Source organism: Rattus rattus, chromosome 1, assembly GCF_011064425.1.
Source record: "Rattus rattus isolate New Zealand chromosome 1, Rrattus_CSIRO_v1, whole genome shotgun sequence".
NCBI lineage: Eukaryota > Metazoa > Chordata > Mammalia > Rodentia > Muridae > Rattus > Rattus rattus.
In genome coordinates, this window is record NC_046154.1 from 4,173,167 (window position 1) to 4,195,898 (window position 22,732).

At 42.9% G+C, this 22,732-nt stretch overlaps 1 protein-coding gene across 1 annotated transcript in view; it reads right to left on the minus strand.

Moving 5' to 3' along the window:
* Positions 1 to 22,732, minus strand: part of Ubap1 (ubiquitin associated protein 1) — a 40,465-nt gene that overhangs the window by 17,307 nt on the left and 426 nt on the right. The window contains exon 2 of the mRNA XM_032892414.1: positions 4,821 to 4,861. Coding sequence (XP_032748305.1) covers positions 4,821 to 4,854 — 34 coding nt within the window. The 5' untranslated portion in view covers positions 4,855 to 4,861. The remainder of the gene's footprint in view (positions 1 to 4,820; positions 4,862 to 22,732) is intronic.

Genomic DNA, 22,732 nt, shown 5'->3' on the forward strand with positions numbered 1-22,732 from the left:
GTACTCACAGCAGGCTACAAAAGCCTCCCACATCTCCAAACACCTCCCTTTGGCCTACTGCCCTAACTCACAGCGACCTCCATCTGCAATGGTGTTAAGCTCAAATCTGCTTCAAATGTTCCACCCCAGCTGTTTCTTTTCTTTCTTTTTTTTTTTTTTGGAGCTGGGGGACCGAACCTAGGGCCTTGCGCTTGCTAGGCAAGCTCTCTACGGCTGAGCTAAATCCCCAACCCCCCAGCTGTTTCTTAATCTGAAATGTTCCTCTTCCTTTGCACCATGAGCCCCTCCTTCACTCCTACAACTGGGCCAGGGTCAACCTCAGCACCCTGCAGAAATGATTATTTACCTCACTACTCACTCTGACTTGGCTGCACAGTCTATCTGTTATCTTCTAACATACTATGCCCTGATTCAAGAAAACATACGCTTCTTGGAGCCCAGTCAATTTAATCCTGTCTCATTTGAGGATGGAATCTCAAAATCAGTTCTGTTTGGGTTGTTCTGTTTGTTTGGAAGATAAAGTCTTGGTACCAGCCCTTGCCGGATTGAGTTCACAATCCAACCTCGTCCTCAAAAAGCCGGGATTACAGCGTGTGTCACTATACACCCAGCTTGTGTCCTCAAAACCACACCACTGTCTACCCTGTCTCAGACAGTTAAATGAATTCATACACAGAGAGCTCCTCACAACAGGAATCCATGGCTTGAAGTTCTCTATGAACTTCTCTTTCTTTTTGGGGGTCAGGGTGGATACCAGGGAAATGATCGCTTTTTTTAACACAAAGAATAAAAACAATACTACACTCTAGAATAAGTGGATTTCCACTGCACCCCCAGTACTGGAGATCAAACCATGGCCATGTCTCCGATAGGAGAAGCATTCAACCATGGAGCTACAGCCTCAACCCCATCTGTCCCCCACATGGAAACAGCTAAGCAGTGCTGCACTGAAAGAAAAGCATAGTCAGACAAGACCACGGGAATCCAGTCAGTATGCCAAACAACAGGAGCCAAGCTTAAGGCCAGCCTGGCCAACAGAGTGAGTTCCAGGACAGCCAAGGCTATGTAGTGAGATCCTATCTCAAAAACAAAACAAACAACAGCAACAACAAAAACAACAACAGAATTTATTTGATATGTGTGAGTGTTTAAGTGCACCGCATGTCTGCCTGGTAACCAGAGGCCACAAGAGGGCATCCGATCCCCGGGAAGTGAGTTGTAATAGGTTGTGGGCTGTTGCCGTGTCAGTCCTCTGTTAAGAGCAGCTGCTGTGCTCACATTCACTGCTGAGCCATCTCTCTGACCTCTTCATCCACCCAACATCCCCCCCCCCTTTTGTTTTTGGACAGGATCTCATGTAGCCCAGGCTGGTCTCAGCTCTATTAGCTCAGGTTAGCCTTGAATTCCTAATCCATTTGCCTTTCTTTCGTACTGAAATTATAGGCATGTACCACCACACCCTGCTATTTTTTTTCTTTTTTGGGAGGGGTTGGGGGGATTGGGTACAGCACTAAAACAGCTGTGCAACCCAAGACACCCATAAATTCACTACTCTCCTGTATACATTTTACTAGTTCTGGGATTATATGCATGTACTTACATGCCCAATTATAAAAGTCTTTGTGTTCTTTATTATATGTAAATACACTGTAGCTGTTCAGACACACCAGAAGAGGGCATCGGATCCCATTACAGATGGTTGTGAGCCACCATGTGGTTGCTGGAATTTGAACTCAGGACCTCTGGAAGAGCAGTCAGTGCTCTTAATCACTGAGCCATCTCTCCAGCCCTACATGCCCAATTATAAAAGTGTTTTTTAACAGAGCATTCATACAAGATAAATGCAAAATTTTCAGAGTCTCAACAAAGTTACAGAAATATATCAGGTACCCCATCACCACCCAAAAGTAGTAGCAGCATCTTGGCGGGCCAAAAAAGCATGACATAAACTAAATCACAATTACAGTGATAGCTACCTTTCCCACATTAAATTATAAACCAATTACAGCTCACAAACAGCAACAAAATGCCTGTTTTATCATCAGCAGGAAAAGTATTTAAATCTTTTAATAGAACTTCAGGGTAAAGAACCTCTCTAGAATTTAGCTAGCGTGCCCTAAGAAGGGAGGTATCATAGTAGATGACAGTTAAAGTGCATAAAGTTTTGATATATAATCTTTAAGATAAATTCTTTACATCTACTATATATACAGCATAACAATATTATATTGTATACTAAAACAGCTAAGAGGGTAATTTTTTGTCATTTTTGAAACAGGATCTTTGTCACATACAGACTGGTCTCTAACCTGAAATTCTCTTGCCTCTGTTCTGATATTTGGGACCATGCCTGGCTCAGAACAAAGCTTAACTGCTTTTAGAAACATGCAAAAGCCAGTCAACGTTCTAGTGTGGAGGGAGAGGGGCTGGTGAGCCCAGCCTAGCAGAGCTATGCGCAGCTGCTGTCTTCTGGAGGAGGAGTCAGCTGTAAGAGTGACGTCTTAGCAGACCAAGTGCACTCCACAGCCACGAGTGTATGAGCAGCACAAACTGGACTCAGCTATTCTGAAGACATCAAGCTATTCTAAAGTTGAGAGTCTGGGGTGGAGATGGATCTGGGAGTTCTAGAAAAGAGTAGAGGATGAATATGGTAAGCCTACATTTCATGAAATTCTTTAAGAATTAAAGAGTATTTGCAACGCACACAAACTCAGAGGCGAAGCCCTCAGCATCCATGATCTCTTCATTCATCAGGTCAACCACTTACCAAAAATATTAAGAAGTTATTTTTAGAAAAATTTAAGGACTAGGAAGGTGGCTCAGTGAGTAAAGCACTTTCTGTGCAGGCGTGAGAACTTGTTTTAAATCTCTAGGAAAGCCAGACATAGTGGTACACACTAAAAATAACAGTGCTTGGGGAGCAGGGACAGGAGGATCCTGAGTTCTCACTGGCCAGCAACTCTAGCCAAATCCATTACTCTCAGTCTTAGTGAGAGACCCTGTGTAAAGAAAATTAGGTAGTAAGCAACAGAGGAGGATACCTGATGTTGACCTATGGACTACACACACACACACACACACACACACACACACACACACACACACACACACACACACACACCACACGGGGCATGGGGAACAGATGGAGACAGAGACAGAGGCAGGCAGACAGACAGACTGGCTGGCTAACTGACTGACTTAAAATGTTAGGTTAGGGCCAGAGACATGGCTCGATGGGTAAAAACCCTTGCTACCACAATTCCCTGAACCCATGCAGTGGAAGGAGAGAAGCTGTTCACTAACTTCCACTCATGCCATGGGCATGCACATACAGGCACATACATCATCATCGTCGTCGTTGTCGTTGTCATTGTCGTCGTCATCATCATCATCATCATCAGATTAAAGAAGTAAATAAATAACATGTAGTGGCACAGCTTTAACCCAGTACTTAGGAAGTAGGTAGATCTGTGAGTTCCAGGCCAGCCTGGTCTACACAGCAAACCCTAGCCTAGCCAAGGCTACATACTAAGACCTTGTCTCAACAACAATAACAATCCAAAGAAAAAAGAAACAGAAAGCTGGATGTGTACAAATCAGACGTGCTCCTCTCCTGTCACTGAATGCTAGACAACATCCTCTCGTGGTTATTTAGCAGCAGTGCATCTGGGAGATCTCCCACCTGAGCTACGGACTGCAAACTGCAGTCTGAGTGAAGGAACACCACAGGAACAAGCACAGTATTAAGCAACTTGCATGTGCATGTGAGGCAACTTAAAGTTTCAAAGACATTTCATAACATTTGTAAGCAAGCTAAAGCTGGAGCAACTGCTTACCAGTCTGACACAGCCGAGTGACTCAGAAGAGCTGCTCAGCACATGCTGCCATGCCGTCTAGTGGACCACTGCCTCGCTGGTGCACCATTCTGAAAGGCCACCAGCCTCTGCGTATGTCATGTTGGTGCACGTATCAAAGGAAACAGGCAGCGACTCCCCTGGAGATGGAACTCCAGTTGCGGCTGCTGGGGTCCACACCCACCTCTCTGGATGACTAATATACTATCCCCACTGCTGAGCCAGCTCTCCCAGCCCCTAATGCAGTTTTTTTTTTTCTCTTTTTTTTCGGAGCTGGGGACCGAACCCAGGGCCTTGTGCTTGCTAAACAAGCGCTCTACCGCTGAGCTAAATCCCCAACCCCCCTAATGCAGTTTTTAAGATGGGAAGTCGGCTGTACAAAAATCTGAAGTGCCTGGATCCTTCTGGATAAGTGCCTACTAAAGGACAAAATGGTCTAATCTTAACTATGTAGGAATCTAAATTCTCTACAAGTACAAATAATAAAATTTAGTTGGTGATGGGCTAGTGGCACATGCCTTTAATCCCAACACTCAGGAGCACTCGGAGAAGGGGGAAGATGAGAGAGGAGGGGAAAGATCAAGCAACACTATTAGTTCAGTGCAACAGTGTAATCGTTACTGATACCTCTGTAATGCTAGGACTGATTCACAGGAAACGGCTTTTGGGGGGATGGGGGGTGTGATGCAGGATCAAACAGACATCATTAACTAAAGGCTCAGAATGTCAGCCAAACAGATGGGGAGCACTACAGCCATGAGCAGGAAGAGGAATAATGCTGAGGAGGAGGCAGGCCTGTGTGGGCTCTAGGTACAGGTGCATTTGAAGAAAGACTTTTAACTTACTGATGGCCCGGAGATGCACATGCTCGCTCTTTACAACCCTATTTCACTCAGTATAAAGAAACAACAGCATAATACCAAATCAACTCAAATCCTCTGATCAATCATAGTTTAAACCACTTACCATGAAAATCTGTACCCAACTTCTTAGAAGCCATTTAGAACCTGAAAAAGAAGAACAGCTTCTTAGGCGCTGTCTTGAAAGTATGAACAAGACAACAGCAAACATTCAGACAAGAACAGAACTCCTGTTCCGGGACCCAGCCTTCACGTTCCATTCCCAGTCCTCCAAAAGAAGGCCCAGTATACGAGAAGTTCGCTGTTTTTAAAAATTACATTTTATTATTGTGTTACATACCCACGTGCTGCCTACACAATGCTTGTCTGGAGGTCAGAGAACAACTTTGTGGAGTCAGTGTTCTCTTCCATCATGTGAGGCCCAGGGACCAAACCAAGGCTGTCGAGTGTGGCATCAGCCGCCTTTACCTGACAAGCCATTTTGCCAGCTCAAAGAAATGAGGTTTCTGGAGGAAGTGTCAAGCTAGGTAGGTTGGCTCATACATGTATACTAATAAATGGGAGACAGAGGTAGAACGACCACAGAGAATTTGAGGCCAGCCTAGGCTACACATGAGTTTCAGGCTAGCCTAAATAGAAGCATTTCTACCTCGAAACCAAAAAATTCTAAAAGGAAATTTAAATATTTCTTAAACCTGCAAGTTCTGAGGAAATACTGGAGGAATAACATACTGGCAACCACCAATCAATGACTCTGCTTGTCATTAAAAAAAAAACAAAAAACAAAAAACCTATTACTAAGCTGAGCTTCCTGATGTAAATAGCAAATGTGTAACACTGAACTTTGTTTTACTTTAGTTAAGCCAGTGTAGATCTCTGACTGGCTCATAACTGTGGAACAGAGGCTGCCTGCCTTTTACAGCATGTGACTAGGATAAAGGAAAACATTGTATTTCCTATTAAAATGCATGCTCACAATAAGTGACCCTGTCTACTACTATCAAGTTACACACAGTGACGCCATTACCTAAGCCAAATGTGCTGAAATGCCTGCGACCCCGGTACTTGGGTGGCCAAGGCAGGAGGATTACAGTTTAGAAGCCAACCTGAATTACATGAAAGGAAGAGAGAGGGGGAGACAGAGAGGAAGAGAAGAAGGGAGAAAAGGAAAACAGAGTAGGAAGGAAAAGGAAGAAAACAAGGAAACCTTTATTAATCTAATTTTGTTCACTTACTTTTCATAATATCACTAGCCCTGAAACCCAGAAGGCAGGAAACGATTTTCCTCTAGCAGATACACAATAATCCTCTCAGGTGAGGTTACTATTTACTTACTGGCTTACTTACTTCTGAGGTAGTACCTCTGGCTGGCTTGAACTCACTCTGTAGATCAGACTGGCCTCAAACTCAGAGATCCACCGGCCTCTGCCCCCCAAGTGCTAGGATTAAAGGTGTGTACCAACATGCCCAGCCCAAAGTTTATTGTAATTTGAAAAAATGTTTTTTAAATCCGGTCTTATGTAGACTAAGCTAGCAAAAACTACTATGTATAGCTGAGGATGGCCCTGACATCCTGATCCCGCTGCCTCCACTTCAGTGCTGGGATGACAGACCTGTGACCATGCCAAGTTTGCGAGGAGCTAAGAGGTGAGCCATACCTGGTAGGCAAGCACTCCACCAACTAAGGTACAGCCCCAGCCCTTAAAGAATTGATTTACAAACTGCCTAGCATGAAGGCAGAACCACTAAAGGCTGGACTGAAGTCAACTTGCCAAAGAAAAGGAAACCATCCTTGAGCACTCGGCCTAACACTACCCTGGTATACCTCTACACACAAACTGTAGGTTTTATTTGAATGTGACAGTATTAGAATCTTGATTTTGTAAGTTAAAAACATGTCTATGAAGACTGTTTATGAGGCATGAGTGCTAGTCTTTCTTAGTCTACTAATTAGCCAGACACTATGTTCACAGTCTATCACTGTTCACAAGCTGTGTGAAGATGGAAAGCCAATTGAAAAGGCACACACAGCACACAGCACGCTGACTCCTGTTGTGCTTGTCAGCACCCAGCAAGCTCTTTATGGGTTGTGTGTGTTACTTTCTTCTTTCAGTTCATCCAGAACACTGCTTGTTCAAATCTTTCCACCACTGTTCTATGGAGAACTAAAATGGAAAATCTAAATCATCCATCATGCAGAAGATCTGATGAGCTCTGACATTTTTGAAAAGAGACCAATATGCTCTGGAAACAAAGACAGACAGACACTCTTACAACACTGGGTGCAAGGATTATGGCCAGGCTTCAGGCATTTTCCTCTGTTTCTAGGTTTTCCACATGAGTGTGTATCACCACATGTATCAATCATTTAACCCTAGTAGAAAAACTAAAAAGAAACACAGTGATGTGTAAGTAATCAAAGGCTTTCACCTCAGAACAAGAAAAATGAATGAAGAAGAACCCAGTGATCTCTGGTACAAAAGAATACCCAAGCACTCAGGGACAAGACAGGGACAGCTTAGAGGTCTCCCTTAACTATACAGGGTACAACCTATGAAGAGCTCAGGCATAAACTGCCCCCGTACAGAAAGAACATGACCACTCATAAACTCCACAGACAGGAATTATGAGGAGAATACACCTCTCCCTGTGCTAAGCAAGCACTGGGGAATTGGAATCTTATCTCCTGCCTTTCTGGTTGGGATGGTTTTGTTTGTTTTTGAGGTAAGGTCTCTCTGAGCTAGTCTAGTGCTATGACTCTGGATAGCTTTAAATGTTCAATCCTCCTGCCTCCTAATCTGCAGAAATTAGGTGAATACTGCCACACCCTATCAGAACACTACTTTTGTCTTTTATATGCCACATGTGTACAGAAGAGTGCATCAGATCCTCTGAAGCTTGAATTACTGGGGGTCTGACAGCCCCCTAATGTGGATGCTGGGAACTGAACTTGGGTTCTCTGAAAGAGGGTACAAATGTTCCAAGTAATGGGAGTCATCCTCCAGCCACCAGATGCCACCATACCAAGCCTGAGTGAACACAACTGAACCAACTTCCCTCCACAGGAGACTCAGAACTCAGCATCTAGGAGGCTGTGATTTGAGTTTCTCAGGAGGTAGAAGCAACAGGACAGAGTTCAGCAACAGTCTTGTCAATTTAACAAGACTAAAAACGTAGCAGAGTCAAAACATCAGAAATAAGTGCTTCTTTTTTTTTTTTTTTTTTTTTTTTTTTTTTTTTTTTTTTTTCGGAGCTGGGGACCGAACCCAGGGCCTTCTGCGCTCCCTAGGCAAGTGCTCTACCACTGAGCTAAATCCCCAACCCCGAAATAAGTGCTTCTACAGAAAGGTTTCCTTTTCCTTTTTTTCCTTAGAGAGTCAGGAGAATTAGGTGCTAGAATTTAACCCAGGGCCTTTCACATGCTAGGCAAGCACTCTACCCTAGACCTGCACCTTAAATTTTTTTTTAAAGATTTATTCATTTATTATATATAAGTAACTGTAGCTGTCTTCAGACACCAGAAGAGGGCATCGGATCTCTTTACAGATGGTTGTGAGCCACCATGTGGTTGCTGGGAATTGCACTCAGGACCTCTGGAAGAGTAGTCAGGTGCTCTTAACCACTGAGCCATCTCTCCAGCCCTTAAATTTAAAGCAGTCTCTTAAACCCCATGGTCAGAATTAGGGAGATTGCATGGTGAAATTATGCTATGAAATTATGAGGACCTCAAGGGCTCACATACACAAGCTAGTCACACAAAGACAAAACACTGATACTTATTTTTTGTTGTTTCAAGACAAGGTTTCTCTGTGCCCCATGTCTCTCCTGGATCTAGCTTTGCAGACCAGGCTGGCCTCTAACTAACAGATCCACCTGCCTCTGTCTCCAGAGTGCTGGGATTAAGGCACGTTCAGCCACCACACCCTCAGCCGCCACCACCTCCACTGTTTGGAACATTTCTTAAGACTCAGTGAACTAACCAGGCTACAAGTATTATTAAAGAGAAAACAAAAGGGGCAGAGCACAGTGGGGCGTGCCTTTAATCCCAGCACACAAGAGGCAGAGGCAAGAGAAGCAGGGACCTCTGATTTCGAGGCCAGCCTGGTCTACAGATTTCTCAAGTTCCAAGACAGCCAGGGCTACAAAGAGAAATCCTTATCTCAAAAAACAAAAACAAACAAACAAAAAAGGGTCAGTAAGTGGAGTTGCAGAGCACACCAGAAACCTCACACCTGAGGCTGAAGCAGAAGTCAAGCCCAGCCTGATGGACACAGGACCATTCTGTCTCAAAAACAAAACAAAGGCGGAAACAGAACCAGCCAACCAACACGCTGACTGAGCTCTTCTTAAACACAAATATTCTCAGACACGTCTGCATCAAGACATGCACCACTATGCCTGGATAGGACTCTGAAATGTATGTTTGGGGCCAGAAGTGTTTCAGACTTCTAAGTTTTCTGGATTTGAGGATATCTGCATAGACTATACAACTCAATTACCCCTAATCCAAGAATCTAAAACCTCAAACATCTTGAGCACCAAATAGTTGTATCGACTGCAGAGTACATCCTGCAATCCCATCCGGTCCCAAAGCCACTGGACCAGGACAGCCAACAACCCCACCAAACTCTGGAACACTGCCAACAGCCCTACCCAGAAACTACAGCCAATAACCCCACCCAACCACAGGCACAACAGTCCCTTCTCATGTGATTGCAGAGCCCAGTTCGCAGCCAGCTCAGCTATGAAATACAGCCTATAGTTCACTTTACCCAAAGAAGATTACAGAGCCCTGCTGACAGTCCTCCTGATCACAAAATCCAGCCAGTGGCATCTCCTGAACTTGAAGCCCAGTCAAAGGAAACACACAACCTGAAAGCCCAGCCAAAAGTTTCAAAGAAAAGGGAAAAAAGTGTGTGTGTGTGTGTGTGTGTGTGTGTGTGTGTGTGTGTGTGTGTGTGTCAGGGTTCTCTAGAGTCACAGAACTTATGGAATGTCTCTCTATATTGAGGGAATTTATTGTGATGACTGACAGTCAAACTAACCCAACATGGGAGGCTGTGAATGTGAGGTCCAAGAATCTAGTAGTTGCTCAGTCCCACGAGCCTAGCTGTTTCAACTGGGCTTCTGTAGAAGTGGGTTCCAATAGACGTGCTGGCACGAAAGTGCAAGCAGAAGAGCGAGTCTTCCTTCTTCCAATGTCCTTATGTAGGCCTCCAGCAGAAGGTGGGGCCCAGATTAAAGGTCTGGATCTGGGAGTTGTTTTGTCCCAGGCTGACCTTGAACTCAGAGATCTCATTGCCTTAGCCTCCTGAGATTCATAGCCACTATGCCTCAAGATCTCCATGCCAAGATCCAGGTCAGAAACTTGTGTTTCCAGCCTCAAGATCTGGATCACAGGTTTACCCTCCAACTCTGGATTGTAGTTCATTTCAGATATAGTCAAGTTGACAACCAGGACTAGCCATTTCTCTCTGTGTGTGTGTGTGTGTGTGTGTGTGTGTGTGTGTGTGTGTGTGTGTGTATTTTTCCCCCCTCTAAAAGAACTGTGTGCCATTCCCAGAACTCATGGTCAAAGAAGCAAAGAAAATCTCTGAAGTTGTTCTCTAACTTCCACACACACACCTGGCACATACACACTCATATGCACATGCGCGTGCGCATGCACACACACATACTTATATATCATATACACACCCACATACGATAATTAAAATAATTATAATGTGGGTGGTTTAACATCTTCTTCCCTCCCCGAAACTTGGTAAAAGCTCTAGCTGTCCTTGTGCTTGCCTCTGCCTCCCAAGTGCTGGGACTAAGGCACTGCTACTATGACTGGTATACATCTTTATAAAATCACAATGAAGCCAAAATAAGTGAAAGCCAGGCATGGAGGCAGTACTCAGGAGGCAAAGCAGGCTACTTATGATTTTGAAGGCAACCTGATCTACACAGTGAAACCCTGTCTTCAAAAGGAGGCTGGAGGTGGCTCATTCCATGAACATTAGGCACACACACGGTACATACATATATGCAGGCAAAAGATTCATACACATAAAATAAAAACTATGGCTTAGCAGGTAAAGAGTTCTCGCTCTTGCAAGAGGATCTTGGTTTGGTTTCCAGCACCCACATGGCCTCTCAGAACTATCTAACTGCAGTTCCAGGGTACCCAAAACCCTCTTCTGACCTCCAAAGAACTATATACAAGTGGTGCTCAGACATACATGCCGTCAAACATTTGTACACATATAATTAAAAAATAAAGCAAACCTTAACAAAAAAAAATTTTTTTTTTTTTTCGGAGCTGGGGATCGAACCCAGGGCCTTGCGCTTCCTAGGCAAGCGCTCTACCACTGAGCTAAATCCCCAACCCCCAAAAAAATTCTTTATGGGCCTACATGCCTTTCGCTTCAGCACTCAGGAGGCAGAGAAAGGCAGATCTCTGTGACTTTAAGGCCAGCATGGTCTACAGAGCAAGTTCCAAGCCAGTCAGGGTCACACAGAGAAACCCTGTCTCAAAAAGATCATTACATAAACACACAAAGACAAGTGGGTGTGATAGTAGACGCCTGTAATCACAGCACTTAAAAGACTGAGGCAGGAGAGCTGTTCAAGGCCTGGGCTACACACATATCAAGTAACAAGCTAGCCAGGACTCGCATAAACAAAACCAGGCCTCAGAAGAAAAATTAGAGTTACAGTAATTAAGATGCTGTTGCCCCAGAAGACAGACAAAGCCATCTAGAATATGAATGCATCCCAATGGGGTGTTAAGGAGGCTGAGGACAGGTCAGAGAAGTAACAAACAACAAGGAGTTAAAAGCAGCTGAAAACTCAGAAATTACAGATTAACATTCACATTACCAGCTGTTTTGTTGCTCTCTGATTTTTTTCTTTAGAATTTGTTTTTATTCGCTTTAATTATGTGTATGTTCGTTTATGTGCACATGCTGGATTCCCTGGAGCTGACGATATAAGGAGTTATGAACTGCCCAATGTGGGTGCTGAAAATTAAACCTGGATCCTCTAGACTGCTAAGCCTTCTCCCCAGGCCCTGCTTGGTCTTTCTTTTGAGATAGTCAATCTCACTGTACAGCCCTGCCTGGCCTGCAGCTTGCAGCAGTTCTGACTCCACGCCCCATGGGCTGCAGGCTCGTGTCGTCTCATCCAATGTGCTGGTTGGTCTTTGTCACCTCAATATAAACCAGTGTCTCTTGGGAAAAGGAACCCTCAACTGAGGCGTTAGCTCCAAAAGAGAAATGGGCCTGCTGGCTTGTCTGTGGAACATTTTCTTGATTTGACTACTGATGTAGCAGATGACATAGAACAGTACCAACCCTGGGCAGGGTCCTGGCTTATATAAAAAGGCTGAACAAGACATGCGCAAGCCAGTAAACTACACCGTTCTGTAGTCTCTCCCTCAGTTCCTGCCCTGGCTTCCATCGATTATACACCATGACTTGGGAAATAAACTCTTCCCTCCCCAAGTTGCTTTTGGTCAATTGTGTCACAGCCTCAGACTAGTAACTGGAAAACCCGGCCTTAATCATTTTCTTAGTTGGCTTTTTATTGCTATAATCTAAGATATGGTAATAGCTGAATGTGGTAATGAACACTTATAGTCCCAGTTACTAGGAAATACTGAAAAAGAAGCACTTGAGCCCATGGGTTCAAGACCAGCCTAAGCAACATGACAATACACTTTTTTAAAAAAGGAAGGAAGGTAAAATTCAGCTCAAATTAATGCTGAAAAGTCCCAACAGCAGGCTCGCTTTTTTTGAAGACTTCACTGTGATAGCAGCACGTGTTTAAGGGGCCTCATTCGGTGTAGTGGCTGTTCCTGGTTGTCACCTTGACTGTATCTGGAATGAATTACAATCCAGAATTGGAGGGCTCACCTGTGATCCAGATCTTGAGGCTGGGAAATACAAGTTTCTGACCTGGATCTTGGCATGGAGATCTGAGGCATAGTGGCTATGAATCCCAGGAGACTAAGGCAAGGAGATCTCTGAGTTCAAGGGCATCTGGGACAAAACAAGTCCCAGACCCAGGCTTGGTGGTACACACCTTTAATCCGGGCCACACCTTCTGCTGGAGACCCGCATAAGGACATTGGAAGAAGGGAGATTCTCTCCTCCTGGACTGCCTGCCTGCCTTGTGGGGCTGAGCCACTGCTAGATCCTCGGACTTCCACTCACAGCTGCTGACCATTGTTGGGGAGTTGGACTGCAGACCGTAAGTCATCAACAAATTCCCTTACTATGTAGACACTACCCATAAGTTCTGAGACTCTAGAGAACCCTGACTAAGACAGGAATGCAAGAGAGGATGAAGAGAGGCCAAATGTGCTTTTTTTTAATTATAAGTAGGTGACTGCACATGAGAATGCGTAGTACAGAGACAAGATGCAGATCACCTGCAGCTGCAGTGACAGACACTTGTAAGACTCCTGATATGAGTGCTGGGAATCAAACTAGAAGAACTTCTAGAGAAGGGCTCTATCCATGAGCCATCTCTCTGGCTCCTTTATGACCTAGCCTAACTGGCATCCGTGGGAAGCATTTCATTCCTACCAAGGGCAACACCTTCAATGTCCCAGGCATCCACTACTAGGCTTCATTTTTAGTTCTTGGGTTTTTTTTCCCCACTTTCTTCCTCATTCCCCAACCCCAATGTTTGGAAACCGTTAAACAGAGTTTGGCCTTAAATGTAACACCTATGTAACCACAGGTGATCTTCTCATCCTCCTGCCTCCACTTCTCAAGGGCTCGGATTACAGGTATGTACCACCATGCCCGGTTTATTCCATGCTGAGAACCAAACCCTGGGCTCTGTATGTACTAAAGAAAAGCACGCTACCAACTGAGCTACCTCTCAGAGGGGAGGAGTATGTAGCTCTGTTAGCAGAGTGCTCAGCAGCATGGAGTGCATGATCCTAGTCAAATCCCTCTCCCTACCCAAACTCAGAAGCTCATGAACTTTCAAGAGAGACTTTGAAGTTACAACATTCACAAGGTCCAAGGCTTCTCCCCAAGCTTATATAAGCAATCACAACTACTAGGTAGAAGGAACTCTGGTCCCTGCAAGTTGTGAAGAAAGGACCAAGGATGCAGCTTTCTGAGTTGTCACCCAAACTGGGATGGGTTAGAGCTATCTTTCAGGCATCCATGCTCCTCTAAGTAACTAAAAAAACTTAGGCGTGATGACAGTAATACACACCTTTAATCCCAGGATCCTTGGATCTCTCAATCCAAGGCTAGCCTAGTCTACAGAGCAAATTCCAGGGCAACCAGGCTACACAGAGAACTCTGTCTCACAAAACAAAACAAACAAAAAAAAGCCCTCACTGATTCACTAAGTTAGGTGTGAGTCCTACACTTGGGTGGAATCATTTCTAGTTTATGTCTTTCCACAAAACAATAACAAAACAATGAATGATCTTTGCCAAAACCAAGCATTCAACTCAATAGAAGAACAATTCCTAATTTCAAAGTAACTAGGATAGTTATTCTTCATGACATCCTGGGGAGAAGCACCCAGGGGTGTGTCAGTAAAGGCAGTTCCAGAAGATTAACTAGAGCGGGAAAGACCTACCCTAACTTGAATGATACCATCCCATCCACAGGGGTCTGGACTGAATAGAGAAAAAAGGAGAAAGCCTAACTAAGTCTAATGAATCACTCCGTTTTCCCCATAAGGTGTAAGCTGTTCATCCGTGGGTTCTACACCATGATAGACTAAATCCCAAAGTAAATCCTTCTTGCTTAGTCTATATCAGATGTCTGTGACAGTGATGAGAAGTTAACTAGTACACAGTTCCTGGTCTTTAGAGAGAAAAAAAAAGATTAGATTTGTTGTTGTTTTTTTTTTGGGGGGGGGACTCTAAGGGGTTTTCGCTTGGTTGGTTTCTGAGACAGGAACACATAGCCTATAGCCTAGGCCAGCCTACTAAATGCTAGGATTATAGAAAACAAACTCTGGGGATGGAGATGGGGCAATATGCATGGGAGGGTGCCTGTGCCTGTTGGTATCAATCCTTAGGAGACATCTTCTTGTGTATGGAGCCAATTTCTCTATTTGGGACTGTGGGTCCAGCAATGAGGTTGAACAACCAACAAATCCTAGGTATCTGCCCATCTTCACCTTTCTAAGACTTTCACACTTCCTGTGATTACTAATATGTACCACCAAACCCAGAGTGCAGACCTCCATGCCAGCCTTTTCCCTGAGTAATGGATTTAAAATCATGTCCTCATGATTGCACAGCAGGTACTGCCAAATGAGCAATCTCTGCTGGAGCAAGAGCTCAGCCAATAAGAGCCCTGGTCACTCTTGTAGAGTACCTGGGTTCAGTTCCCAGCACCCACATGATGGCTCACACACAACATTCTGTAATTCCATTCGCAGGGAATCCAAAGTTGCCTCCTTTTAGTAGAAGGGCTAACAGTTTACACAGAGTAATTCACTTTCAGAAATACCCATAAATCAAAATCTAACCGTCGGTTCACATCAACATTTAAATGTACATGTCATTCATAAACTTATTAGTGCCTCAGTCTTGTAAAATGCGTATACGGCATAATTAGGATTTTTTTTAAACTTAATTAAGAGTGTAGCTCAATTTGTAGAGTGCTTACATAGCAAATATGGAAGACCTTAACTCCAACCCCATCTTCTCATAAAACCAGCACTTAGGAGGTGAAAGCAAGAGAATCAGAAATTCAAGGTTATTCTCTGCTATATAAAGAAGAGTATCAGGCTAGCCTGGGACATGAGATCCTGTAGTAAAACAAGCAGTGATTAGAGATGGTTCTTGATTAAAACTGCTGCTGGGGTTGGGATTTAGCTCAGTGGTAGGCGCTTGCCTGCAAGCGCGGAGGCCCTGGGTTGATCCCCAGCTCGGAAAAAAAAAAAAAAAAAAAAAAAGAAAAGCACTAGCTGCTTTTCCAAAAGTAACAAGGATTCAATTCCCAACACCCACATGTCAGTTCTCAACTGTCTGTATAACTCCAGTACCAGACATGCATGTAAGTAAAACGCCATATGCATAAAATAACCATTTTTTAAATCTTTAAAAAGAAAAAAAAAAAAAACAGGACTAAATGACCCACATTCAGTTCCCATTACCCAAATGATGAATCAAAACTGTCTTTAACTCCAGTTCCCTGGAACACGATTCATCTTCTGGCCTCCTCAGGCAACAGGCATGGTGCACATACCATACACAGGCATTCATATGTACACTCAAAATAAAACAGAAAATAAAGAACAAAAACAAAGAGGAACTGGAGAGATACTCAGAAGTTTAGAGCACTTGCTCTTCTTCCAGAGGACCAGAATTTAGTTTTCAGCACCCATGTCAGTGTCTCACAAAAGCCTATAATTCCTGCTTCAGAATATCCACCTTAGTTACTTAGTAAATATAAGTTACCAAGGCATTTTATATTAAAGAGTTTATTTGGGGTTTTCAGTTTCAGAGCATTAGAGTCTGTAGCCATTGTTGGCGAAGAGCATAGCAGCAGGCAGGCATGTGGCAAAAGAGTGGTTGAGAGCTTCTATTTTGATCAATAAGGTAACCAAGAGTAACATGAGCTTTTGAAGCCTCAAAACCTGCCCCCAGTGGCACACCTACTTCATTAAGGCCACATCCCCTAATCCTTCCCAAACAGTTCCACTAGCTGGAGACCATGAAGTCAAATATATGAGCCTAAGAGGGCTATTCTCATTTAAACCATGACATGATCAGATATCCCCTTCTTGCCTCTACAGGCATCTGCACACACAAAGCATACATACACAAGACATAGACACAAACAGAAATAAAATCAGTGGAAAAAAAAAAAACCCACAAACAGGGCTGGACAGATGGCTCAGTGGTTAAGAGCACTGACTCCTCATCTAGAGGTGCTGAGTTCAATTCCCAGCAACCACATGGTGGCTCACAACCATCTGTAATAGGGTCCAACGCCCTCTTCTGGTGTATCTGAAGACAGCTACAGTGTACTCATATAAATAAAATAGATAAGTCTTTAAAAAAAAACCCATAAACAAAAACAAAACAACTCTCTGGTCTTGTGATGCCAAAATGCCTAAGAAATTTGCTTTTCTTTTTTCTTTTGAAACAAGGATTCATATAGCCCAGGTTGACCTCAAATGTCAAACTGCATACTACTTTGATGTGATATTGTATTTATTGAAATAGCATGTTGGGGATGGAATGCAGGTTAGTATTCAAGTGCTTGCCTAGCACTTACAAATATAAGTCAAGCTGCCAACATTAAAAAGAGACTGTTTAAAATAACATGCCTGGAAGCAAAAAAATTTCCTAAATTTGTTTTTTAAAAAGATTATGAAAGACTGAAAAGTTCTGTTCATTAAAATGAATGTTTGCAGGATGTGATGGTATACACTTGTAGTTCCTTCCAGCCCTTGGGACACTGACTAAAAGTACTAAAAGTGACTAAGCGTAAAGTACATTGACTAAAGTTCAGTCAAAGCTATGTAACCAGACTGTCTCAAAATCAAGGCCAGCAAGATGGCTCAGCAGCTGCCACCAAGTCTGATGATTACAATTCCTATCCCAGGATCCACACGGTAGAGGAAAACTGACTCCCAGGACTGGTCCTCTGACCTCCAAATGTGCCGGTCATGTGAGTTTTAAGAAATCAACAACACAAAAAAATCGTGGACTACTCTCACCAAAACGCAGATAAAAAAATGAAAAGTCATAAAATACAAAAGGATATTCATAAACCATAAACTAAAACATAATTTGAGCTGAATATGGTGGTTTACACCTGTGATCCCAACACCTAGGAAGTGGAGGCAGAATGATCAGGAGCAAAAGGCCAGCCTGGGCTACCTCAAGACCCTGTCTCAAAAGATAACCAGAATAAAGAAATCTTACTCAACCGGGAAGAGAAACAATCCAAAATAATAAATAAAAACACAAACTTCCTAGAAGCACAATTGCAAATTAATACATGAAAACAAGCTCAAGTCTAGGAAATATCAAATTTAAAAATCATACAACAGACAGCATTTTAAACTCCCCAGATTTAAACTCCCCAGATTTTTAAAAAACTTAAAAGTCTCACAATATCATGTTCTGAAGAAGAAAACAAAGCAACCAAAACACCATGGTAGCCTCTTGACTCAGCATCACAAGATTTTACCATGAGCCAGTGCGGTGACTCAAACACTGGAAGTGTTTAGTAAGCATGAAGTAACTGATAATGAGCAAAGCCTGGTGACCAAACCTGTAATCCCAGAGCAGAGCAGAGCACAGCTCAGTCTGAACACAGCCTGGTCTACACAGGGAGTTCCAGACTAGCCGGGGTTATACAGAAACTGATTATAGTCGATATCGTTCCAAGGATACATGCAAATTATTCCCAAATGCAAATCTGGGTCCTTAGGTACAATTTAATAAAACAACACAAGCAAGAAAACTCTCAGTTCTTATCCAATGTATTCTGCTTTGGTTCCAGGTGTGGTACAAAATAGTCAGGCATTTATTTCCTCCTCGCATACCGAGTGACTGAAATTCTAAACAACTGCTTTCATCCACTACTCTATTTCAATGTGAACAGATAGTTTTTACATGCATGCATTTATAACTAGTGCTTAAACTTTACAGAAAGTGAGATATGCTTGTGACTGCCTAAGGAGGTGAATGGGTTCAAACACAGAATGAGCAGTCACTCGGAACAGATCTGAACTCAGGTTCAGACTCCCCTCTTAAAACTGTAATCTGGAAGGCTAGACACATGGCTCAGTGGTTAAGAGCACTAGCTGCCCTTCTACAGGACCCAGACTCAATTCCCAGAATGCACATTGCAGCTCACAACTGTCTGTAACTCAAGCTCCAGTGGATCTGACTCTCACAAAGGCACGCAGGCAAAACACCAACATACATAAAAATAAAACTTAAAAAGAAAAAAGAAAAACTGTAATCTGAGCCCAGTGTAATAGATATCACATGCCACTAATCCCAGCACTTGGGAAGCAGAGGCAGGCTGATCGATCTCTGAATTTCAGGCCAGCTTAGTCTACAGAGTAAGTTCTAAGATACAGGCCAGGGCTACACTGAGAACCCCTGTCTGTTTAAAAATAAAAAAAGTTCAGGGCCAGCCTTGAATAGTCAGACCTTGTCTCACAAACAAATAAAAGCTTTTATATGTTTTAAATAAGTATTTGGAGCCAGACAATGATAGGCAAATCTTGAAGTTCAAGGCCTACAGAGAAAGTTCCAGGGATAGCCAGAGCTACACAGAGAAACCCCTGCTTCAAAAAAAAGCATTTAGTAGAGAAATAGAGAAACACATTTCTTAAAACTACCCAGACCCTGGACTAATGTCAGTTGAAACACTAGCTGTTCTGGGGCTAGACAGATGGCTCGACAATTTAAGGGACTGGCAGCTTTTCCAGAGAACCTGGGTTCAATTCCCAGCACCCACATGGCAACACATACCTATCTGTATGTCTGTGGCTCCAATGCCAGAAGGTATGGCACCTCAGAGACATATATGCAGGCAATCCATCAATACACATAAAATAAAAATGAATAAATCTTTAAACACACACACACACACACACACACACACACACACACACAGGCTGCCTTTCCAGGTTCAATTCCTAGCACCCATTTGGGAGGCTAACAACTGTCTGTTCCAGAAGATCTGATGCCCTCTTCTGGCTTCTATAGGTACCAGGCATGACCATGATACACAGACCTATATATGCAGGTAAAATACCCATAAATACAAAATCAAAATGCATCTTTAAAAAGGAAGACTATCAGACTCCAGGCACCGAATTCATGTGTACATACACCTCAGACACACACCCCGACATATAGGGGGAAAAGCCTACTATCAGTGTTACTAATGGCTCAGCAGGTAAAGGCACTTGCTGCCAAGCCAAGCACAATCCCCAAAAACCACATCATTGAAGGAAAGAGCAAACTCCTACAAGCTGTCCTCTGACCTCTACACATACCCAGCTCATACTAAATAAGCAAATAAATAAATGTAAAAAAGAATTAAAGAAATATCGCCTAAGACAGCCACCTGATTCATGATAAATAAATAACTGGATGTTTTTCTGCTTACTGAAGGAAAACAAGTTTGTACTTAAAGGGAACTGCATTTAAGATAGGGTTTCTCCTGAACCAGGGGCTCAAAGATTTGGCTGGACCACTGAGATGAGATAGCCTCCTGTCTTCACCTCCCCAGTGCTGAAACTAGAAGGGTATATACACCACTGCAGTACCCAGCTTCTTAACACGGAGACCCAAACTCAAGTCCTCTTGCTTGAGAGGCAAGCATTTCAGTGTGAGCCTTCTCCCCGGGCTCCACTTAAACCAACCATGCCAGACAATATTGTCACAGGCTTCCATTTAACTCCAGCACTCAGGAGGCAGAGGCATCTTGGAGTTTAGTCCAGCCTGATCTACAGAGTTTAGGACAGCCAATATTATACAGAAAATTTTAATACACTGAACAATGTAATAGGGGGAGAAAACCATCAGTGTCTATGCTCACAAATAATGATATTTTTTTTTTCCCAGAGCTGGGGACCGAACCTAGGGCCTTGCGCTTCCTAGGCAAGCGCTCTACCACTGAGCTAAATCCCCAACCCTATGATATATTTATAATGCTGAAAATATTCAAAAGAACTTTCATCACCAATTAAACTTCAGAAATCCTCATCTTTTTTTGGGTGGTAGAGGAGGTCAAGTCTTACTATATAGTTCAAGTGGGTCTTGTCCTTGCAGTTCTCCTGCTTTAGCCTCAGAAGGGCTGAGTTGACAGGAACGTGACACCACTCCTAACAGATTTTAAATACTACATAAGAGAGGAACACACGCCTGACAAGCTTGATCCCTGGGTCCCACATGGTGGAAAGAAGAATGAACTCCAACAGGTTCTGACGTACACACACAAGTCATTTCATTTTAAAAATTACACGTAGGTGAAAGACATCCAAAGTGACATGTGTCAAGAGTGTGCACTGATAACCACCGATGACACCTCTCTAACGGATTTTACTAGGATGCTGATACTGTTCTCTCAGAATCAAAATGAAAAATGAATTCAGCCAGGTGTGGGAGTAAAATGCCTTTAGTCCTCAAAGTCTCAAGGCAGAGACAAGAGGATCTGAGTTGAGGCCAGTCTGGTTTACAGGGTTCCCAGTGAGCCAGGGTTACATATTAAAATGCTGTCTCAAAAAAAAAAAAAAAAAAAAAAAAAAAAAGAAAAGAAAGAAAGAAAGAAAAGAAAAGAAAAAAGAAAGAGAAAGAGAAAGGAATCAAGGAGGGAGGGCGGGAAAAAGGGACGGAGGAAGGAAAAGGGTGCTGGAAAGATAGCTCAAAGGTTAAGAGCACTATCTCCTCTTCCAGGACCCAAGTTCAAGTCCTGGCACCCACACAGCAGCTTACAACTATGTTAGATTCCAGGAGACCCTCTTCAATGCACAGACATGCAGGTAAGACACTCATATACCTATAAGTAAATTAACTAAAAAAATAAAATTAAAGGAAAGAAAAGGAAACAAAAACACACATAAAAATGTAATAGAGAAGTAGAGTTTTAAATACTAAGAAGAAAAGTTTAAAGTAAAACTTCAGGAAGTTTTTATAGTCAGATACTTTAACTTTTATAGATTAATACTTTTTTCACAATGAACAGGTTAGTTATCTACTAGGCAGTGACAAGGACATGTACTAGCAAAATACTAATTCCCCTGCTCCCATAATTATAACTCAGTAAATACAAGGCACAGTAGGCTTTCAGTAAGTAACAATAGAATGAACTAGGGACAAAAACTTACAAAATTTCCCTTAAAATGTTAGGCTGTTTTGTCCTTACCTTTGCATTCTTTGCGTCAATACAGAAACTTTCAATCTAACTAAGCTTGGATATTAACTAGAAAGAGCAATGTTCATAAGCTGGTGAGTAGTACATGCCTTCCCTCCCAGCACTTGGGAGGCAGAGACAGGTAAATCTCTGTGAGTTCAAGGCCTGCCTGGTCTACAAACAAATTCCAGGATAGCCAGAGCTACACAGAGAAACCTGTCTCCAAAGGGAGGACGAGGGAAGCTTTTAGATTTCATATATATGAGTGTTTTGCCTGTGTAGTATATGTATATGCACCACATTCCTGCCTTGTACCAGAGGCGCATCAGAAGAAGGCATTGGTGTTAAGGATGACTGTGAGACACCATGTGGGTACTGAGAGTTGAACTTGGGTCCTCTGCAATAAGTGCTTTGAATTGCTTAACCATCTCTCCCGCCCCTAGGAAGACCTATTTATCAATGAAAATGAAATGCCTTGTTATACCATAAATTTAAAAAAACATAACCTGAAGCACACACATTTATTCAAATTCCCAAATACTAACAATTACAACTGAGAAGACAAAGCACTTTATCTAAAAATTAGAACGGAATTTGAGTTTACAATACTCTATAATGTCTAAAAAGTATCAAAATCTTACTTCAGTTCAACACGAAATTGTTTTAAATAATTATATTTCTAAGCCTCAACTCAGAAAACAATTACACAAGGCAACAACACAAAGGTCAGGGATTGCTGGTCAAGAGCAAATGCTTGGCCTCAAAAGACTTGGGTTTGTTTCTAAGAGCCAGGTGTAGAGTCCAGGTAATCACTCAGAAGATTTAAAAAGAAAGAAAAATCTAGAGAAGACGACAGAGATGATAAAGCTACAGATGACACAACGCCAAAGATATCCCCCCAAAGCAGTCACCCTTAGTCTGATTTCTCTCCCTCATCTCTCCGCCCAAATAACTAAATCCTCACATTCCAAGCTCGCCCTCAACTCCCCAGCACTCTACCTTCTTTACTAAATCTGGGTTCCTCTCCTGAACCTTTCTCTAGCTCCCACTGAGCTTTCACTTAAGCGAGAGATTTCTACTGAGCCAGTCTTCTGAAAGAATTAGTCCCCTTAATCCGAACTCATTCGCCCGCATCCCGTTTACCCTCCGCCCC